At 34.2% G+C, this 6,481-nt stretch overlaps 1 protein-coding gene across 1 annotated transcript; it reads left to right on the forward strand.

The window, feature by feature from the left end:
* Positions 1–2,067: 2,067 nt before the first annotated feature.
* On the forward strand, positions 2,068–3,608 carry LOC112905614. The gene is made up of 3 exons (XM_025978356.1): positions 2,068–2,254; positions 2,941–3,247; positions 3,446–3,608. The coding sequence occupies exons 1-3, from the start codon at positions 2,126–2,128 to the stop codon at positions 3,586–3,588; spliced, it is 579 nt and encodes a 192-aa protein (XP_025834141.1). The 5' UTR covers positions 2,068–2,125; the 3' UTR covers positions 3,589–3,608.
* Positions 3,609–6,481: the final 2,873 nt, after the last annotated feature.

A 6,481-nucleotide genomic window follows, 5' to 3' on the forward strand; every position in this document is an offset into this window, starting at 1 on the left:
GGGGGGGGGGGGACTATTGTGAAGACGGATATTAAAATATGTAACAAAAATTAATTAGCTTGTGTTCTATTCATTTTTCCTCGAACTTAATTGCCACACCTCGTATGTTTCTGTTTGTCTATTAGCAAAGCTTTGATTAATATTACTTTAATGTGACTTTATGAATAAGCCTATCAAAGGTTTCGAATTATTAAGGGCTGAACAGTACTATATTTATCACCCACTCATCAAAACTCTAAAACACTTAAGTGTCCTAGAAAAATAAAGGTTGAATTCGCAAAACGTAATTTAATGATTAATTAAACTTGTCAAACTATAAGCTCAATATCAGAGAACGTAATTCGTATACTTTAATGCCTATTTGAGGCATAAATATTAAAACTTTTTAAAAATGAATGATACCTTCAGGGAAAAAGAGCCCCCGAAGAAAAATTCCTTTATGATGCAGCAAAAAAAAGTTGTATATGCATGAGTTAGGCACAAGCAGGCGCATCATCATCATCATCATAAGGTCGTCAGTCCTAAGGCTGGTTGGACACGCACCTCCACTCTTTCCTATTCTGAGCCAATCTTCGCATTTCCCCAAAACTAGAACAACCCACATTCTTAACTATCTGCGAACAGTAGTCTAATCTAGGTTTACCTCTACCCCTTATAAATTCCGTTTCTGCTTCTAATATGGCTCTGCCTAGATCTTCATGCCTCAGAAGGTGTCCTATTAACCTATCTCGCCTATTTCTTATTGACTTCCATAGAGTCCTCTATTCTCCTATTCTTTCTAATACCTCTTCATTTCTAACCTTTTCTATCCACAGTATCTTCATCATTCGCCTGTCACATTTCGAACGGTTCTAATCTTTTCTTTTCAGCCACGCCCACCGTTCATGTTTTGCACCCGTACATCGCCGTGCTCCGAATATACTTATACCTTTAACAATATTTTTAGAATTTCTAAGTTAAATGTTCACGAGCATATAAGTGACTTCTTTTTATTGAAGGCGACTGAATCCTGCACTATCCTCTGCTTAATATTTCTACTACTTCTTCCGTTCTGACTTATCTGACTTCCTAGATCCTTAAAATCAGCCACTTCTTGTAATTTTTCGTCTTCTATCTTTATATCGCTCTTATTTGAACTTTCTCTTCCCTTGCATACCAGTATTTTTGTTTTACTTTATTTATTTTCATGTTTATACATTTATTTATTTCTTTCTTTCCAACAGGTTTAAACCGAATCACAAGAAAAACAGTTTAACTGTTCCTACTTAATTAAGTTCTCTAGACGGCTGTTGTTACAACTCATAACACAGCAATTCTCCATCTTAACAGACAATTCAATAACAAAAAATAAATTGTAAGAGACTTTTGATAGTAAACAATGAATAAGCTAACGATCCGACAAAACAAACAGGGGCGATGTTCTGATTTGCAATAAACACGTGTTAAATTCAGTGAACCTGTAATCTGTAGTGTTTCTTAGAGTGGGTCGTGTCTTTGTTAGGTATTAATATATATAGCAGTGTGCGACTGTGACTGTTGTTATAATCTTTTCTCTGTTTTTCTAATTCAAGTTGTTTTTTGGTTCATACACCCTTTAATGATAAGATAAGGCCTAAGTAACATTTTTTAGGGCCTAAATTTCTCACAATTGCGACCTACATATGTACCTACAGTAATTAAAAAAATGCATCAAAATATTTTTAATAGAATAAGGCCTTTATAAATTAAACATCTCAAATGGATTAGGTAAAATGCTTTCTGGTAGACCCTAGTATTTCATGCAAATCCTCGATTATCTTCAAGCATTGTATTTGTTTTTTTTTTTTCGACTAACATTACAGCACAATGTCGAAAAGTCAATAAAATTAAAAACAACGACACCTATGAGTGCTTTCACGTGTGAATACTTCAATATATCAAGTATTACCGCGAACCGAACAATACGTAAATAATATATGTACAGTTTTTTATTGTAGTATACAATTGCTATAAGATTACTTTTATCACCGAATGGGAGACAATAACATCTATTTTTTTTATCCATTCAATTCAGTTTTGTTTCATGTAGGTACAAATATATATTTACTTTAGTTAGGCAGTTAATTACAAGTTAAGAGGACTAAAAATGTTTCGTCAACTTATAGCGATTGTTGTTCTTGCTTTAATTTCATTTACTTATTCGGAATACACATCGCCAGGCCAGTGTAGTGACAGAGTTAATTTAAGACCGGTGCAAAATTTTGATTTGGAGCGAGTAAGTTAACTATAGTTTACAATTAAAAAAAAGGGGTGAGCATGTATTAGAGTACACCCGTAAGAAGTGAAACTTCTTTGGGCTCGATGAGAGTAAAATCTCAAGGCCATGAAACGACACGTTTTGCAACGTGTACCAAATTGTACCATTTTTTTTGTTATGAATTGCATAAAAACGTATTAAAATAATACTCCTTAGGTGGACTAAAGATAAAATATGTTGGAAAACATAAGTCCTAAAAATTCTCGTACTTACTCTCTCTTTCTTTCACCAATCATTACTTATTCGTTATAAAGGTGTAGAGATCGCCAAACAAGTTTCACTTCTTTCAGGTGTACTGAGTTGCACCTGTTTTTTTTAATTAAACGATTGAACTATCTAATTACTAAACACCAGAAAAATACAAATTTATTTCGAGCGGACGAATGAGGAATATTGGTTTAGTTTTGTCAAAAACTTTTACGCTTGCATTATACAGATTACCTTCTGAAGTCTGTTAAAATGACTACTTTTAGACGTATCCACCAGGGGTCACACGTGGCGCGTGACGCTGTGACGTGTAGTGCAGTGACGCGGGACGTTACTCTTTTCGGTTAATAGCTAGTAAATTTCCTTCCTACGGTCGATAAAGAAGTTTCACTGCAAAAACAAAACTTTTACCTGCTTAATCAATTTTTTTTTTAAAGTATGGCACCGGTAAGGCATGGTACCCCGTAATATCGTACAACCCCATCCATTGCCAGATCGCATATTTTACCGCAACGAGTAAGAACACCATGGATTTGGTTTACATACAAAAAAATTTAACCACTGGTATATGGTTTAACAGGGAAGGGGAACTAACGTGGATACCGGAGAATAATAGAGAAGGGATTCTAAGTCTGGTTTACCCCGACGTTGTCGATCCATTAATATTTAGGACACTTGGAATTGACTATGACAACTACACCGTTGATTACAGGTGCATCAATCTAGATAGTGCAAACAAAAGCGGTAAGAATAAGTACCTATATAAGTACCTATATGTGTATTGGACTTGCAAGGCTAATTCAGACTTTCATTATTGTATCTTAGATATTTAAAAGTGCCATTTGACGTACTAACCGAATGGTAGATGTTAACTTGCAATTTTAAATATTGCATTTAGATGTACGTTACAATTTAATATCTTAAGTATTCAATTTTTTTTAGAATTTCTGTATGTCAAGAGCCGGAGGAGAGATCTGACGCCAGCCCAAAATGCCACAATTCAAGCAATTCTTCGAGCTAACGGTCTTGGTGGAATAAAACAGATTAATGTCATACAGGACCCAAAAATCTGTTCCTTTAGTTAATACTCATACTAGTTTACAATCTGTAAAAAATTGATTATNCAATTTTTTTTTTAAAGTATGGCACCGGTAAGGCATGGTACCCCGTAATATCGTACAACCCCATCCATTGCCAGATCGCATATTTTACCGCAACGAGTAAGAACACCATGGATTTGGTTTACATACAAAAAAATTTAACCACTGGTATATGGTTTAACAGGGAAGGGGAACTAACGTGGATACCGGAGAATAATAGAGAAGGGATTCTAAGTCTGGTTTACCCCGACGTTGTCGATCCATTAATATTTAGGACACTTGGAATTGACTATGACAACTACACCGTTGATTACAGGTGCATCAATCTAGATAGTGCAAACAAAAGCGGTAAGAATAAGTACCTATATAAGTACCTATATGTGTATTGGACTTGCAAGGCTAATTCAGACTTTCATTATTGTATCTTAGATATTTAAAAGTGCCATTTGACGTACTAACCGAATGGTAGATGTTAACTTGCAATTTTAAATATTGCATTTAGATGTACGTTACAATTTAATATCTTAAGTATTCAATTTTTTTTAGAATTTCTGTATGTCAAGAGCCGGAGGAGAGATCTGACGCCAGCCCAAAATGCCACAATTCAAGCAATTCTTCGAGCTAACGGTCTTGGTGGAATAAAACAGATTAATGTCATACAGGACCCAAAAATCTGTTCCTTTAGTTAATACTCATACTAGTTTACAATCTGTAAAAAAATGATTGGTATTAAATTTGTTAGCAATATGAGTGAGTTTTTTTCCGTTTTTTTTTAATGTATGTAGGTGTAAAAAACATTGGAATTTACTAAAATAATGGTAAAAAAGTATCTATTCGCTTGTTAATATACAAAAATAATTTTAAACATTTGTAGTGGGTAGCACATAATTTTCTGACATTATTAATTGTTTCCACCATAGAAATAATTCATCATCGTCATAAGGTCGTCCGTCCTAAGACTGTTTGGACACGCACCTCCACTCTTTCCTATCCTGAGATAATCTTCGCATTTCACTAAAACTAGGACATCCCACATCTTTGACTACTTATGAACGGTAATCTAATTGTTGCGGAAATGCTAAATTGTTTTCATTCTTTTAGATAGTTTTATGTTTCATGTGTTCGACTACTGTATTATGAATCATATCGTTATACGGTTTATAAAGTTAGCTTTCTTATGTCTTCAATATTAAATATACCAAAACGCTGTTGCGCTGTTCAGAAAATAGTAGTCTTAAATCGGCAGTTGATTGACTCAGACCTTTACCTTTACTAATAATATTTTTGTTAATTGTGAAATAAATTTGTCTTGTTGTTGAAGTGCTGCATTTTCACTACGTCCGAACTGATGTACGAGATTGGACGGGTAGTTTTTTCGAGTACACAACACTAATCTAGGTCTTCATCTTCTCGTAAATCCTGTTTCTGCTTCTAATGTGTCTTTAACTAGACCTTCATGTCTGAGAAGGTTCCCTACCAATAACCTATCTATTTCTTATTGACTTCCATAGAACCGTCTATCCCCTATTCTTTCTAATACCTTCTCTATCTACGGTATCCTCATCATTCGCGTGTAACATCATATTTCGAACGCTTCTAACCATTTCTTTTACGTGGCGCCCACCGTCCATGTTTCGCACCCGTACAGCGCTGCATTCCAAGCATACATACATTTAATAATCTATTTAGAATTTCTAAATTAACCGTTCGCGAGCTTAAAAACTACTTCTTTTTATTGAAGACAGCTCAACTCTGTGCTATCCTCTAGTTTATATCTCTACTCCTTCTTTCATCCTGATTTATCTGACTTCCTAGATAACGAAAATCAGCCACTTCTTCTAATTTTTCATCTATTACTTTTATATTCGCTCTTCCCGTACTTTTTCTTACCTTGCATACCAATATTTTTGTTTAACTTTTATTTACTTTCATACAATACAAACAAAAGCATTATTTAAATAGGTATATATTTACTATTACCATGTATACGTATACCGTCTAAATTAATATGTAAATAGAAGTACCTAATACATATATATATATATATATATATATACATCCGCCTCACTTTTGTCTCACTTTTAGTATTTTTAAACTATTTCCCCTGAGACTCATTATCGGCACAATGCGTGTTTATCTATTACTAATTCTGAAAACATGTCTCTCGCGCATTAGGAGCTACTGTTGGTGTAGAATGTCGTATTTTTCGCTGTTATAGAGTTCAACCAATCGTACAAACAAGTAAGAACATTCATTAACTTAACATACACTTATACATTGACTCAATTAGTTATAAATGTCAGTCATTAGGTTGAAGGGTAATTCTTTAAAAGTGATAAGTGCAAGTTATAGGCAATGCTCTCGTTTCCATAGCGTGCACAATAATTCGTTCGTGTCACCGGTTACGCTACCAGCGTAACCTACTTTGTATATTGCTTGATACTCATGTCATTTTTGCATTTTGCAATACGTATACCTACCTAGTTCGCGTGTGTCTGGGTTTCTCTCCCACAACCGCCGCGATTTTTGTTCCGTTCGCGGCTTTTTCTTTTTCTTTTGACCTTTTTTTTATAAAACCTAAACAGGCATCGAGAACTTGTGCACTTTAGTTACACAGATTGCTTGCATAATATGAAACAACACAAGATTGACTAGAAAATCTAAAAGCCAAGCCTCATATTCTGCTACGTTTTCAGATAATAGAAAGCTTATGCATTACCATTAGGTACAAATCGGCTACTCAGTCCTATATTTACAACTAATTTTTGAAAAATTTCAAGTGTTCTATTTTTAATGTGCGCATTATCAGCAAAGAGATTTATATCATTTAATATATTAAAATAAAACAATTAGGTAATTAAGTCACACGAGGCGCGTG

This window comes from Agrilus planipennis, unplaced genomic scaffold (genome assembly GCF_000699045.2).
Source record: "Agrilus planipennis isolate EAB-ADULT unplaced genomic scaffold, Apla_2.0 scaffold6, whole genome shotgun sequence".
In the NCBI taxonomy this organism is placed as follows: domain Eukaryota; kingdom Metazoa; phylum Arthropoda; class Insecta; order Coleoptera; family Buprestidae; genus Agrilus; species Agrilus planipennis.

What these genes read in the sequence shown, in the direction of transcription:
- LOC112905614 (XM_025978356.1), top strand. Translation starts at nt 2,126, where the DNA reads ATGTTTCGTCAACTTATAGCGATTGTTGTTCTTGCTTTAATTTCATTT. An exon ending in AAAATTTTGATTTGGAGCGA is followed by an intron (nt 2,255 to 2,940) that starts GTAAGTTAACTA and finishes TTTTTTTTAAAG; the next exon opens with TATGGCACCGGTAAGGCATG. An exon ending in AGATAGTGCAAACAAAAGCG is followed by an intron (nt 3,248 to 3,445) that starts GTAAGAATAAGT and finishes AATTTTTTTTAG; the next exon opens with AATTTCTGTATGTCAAGAGC.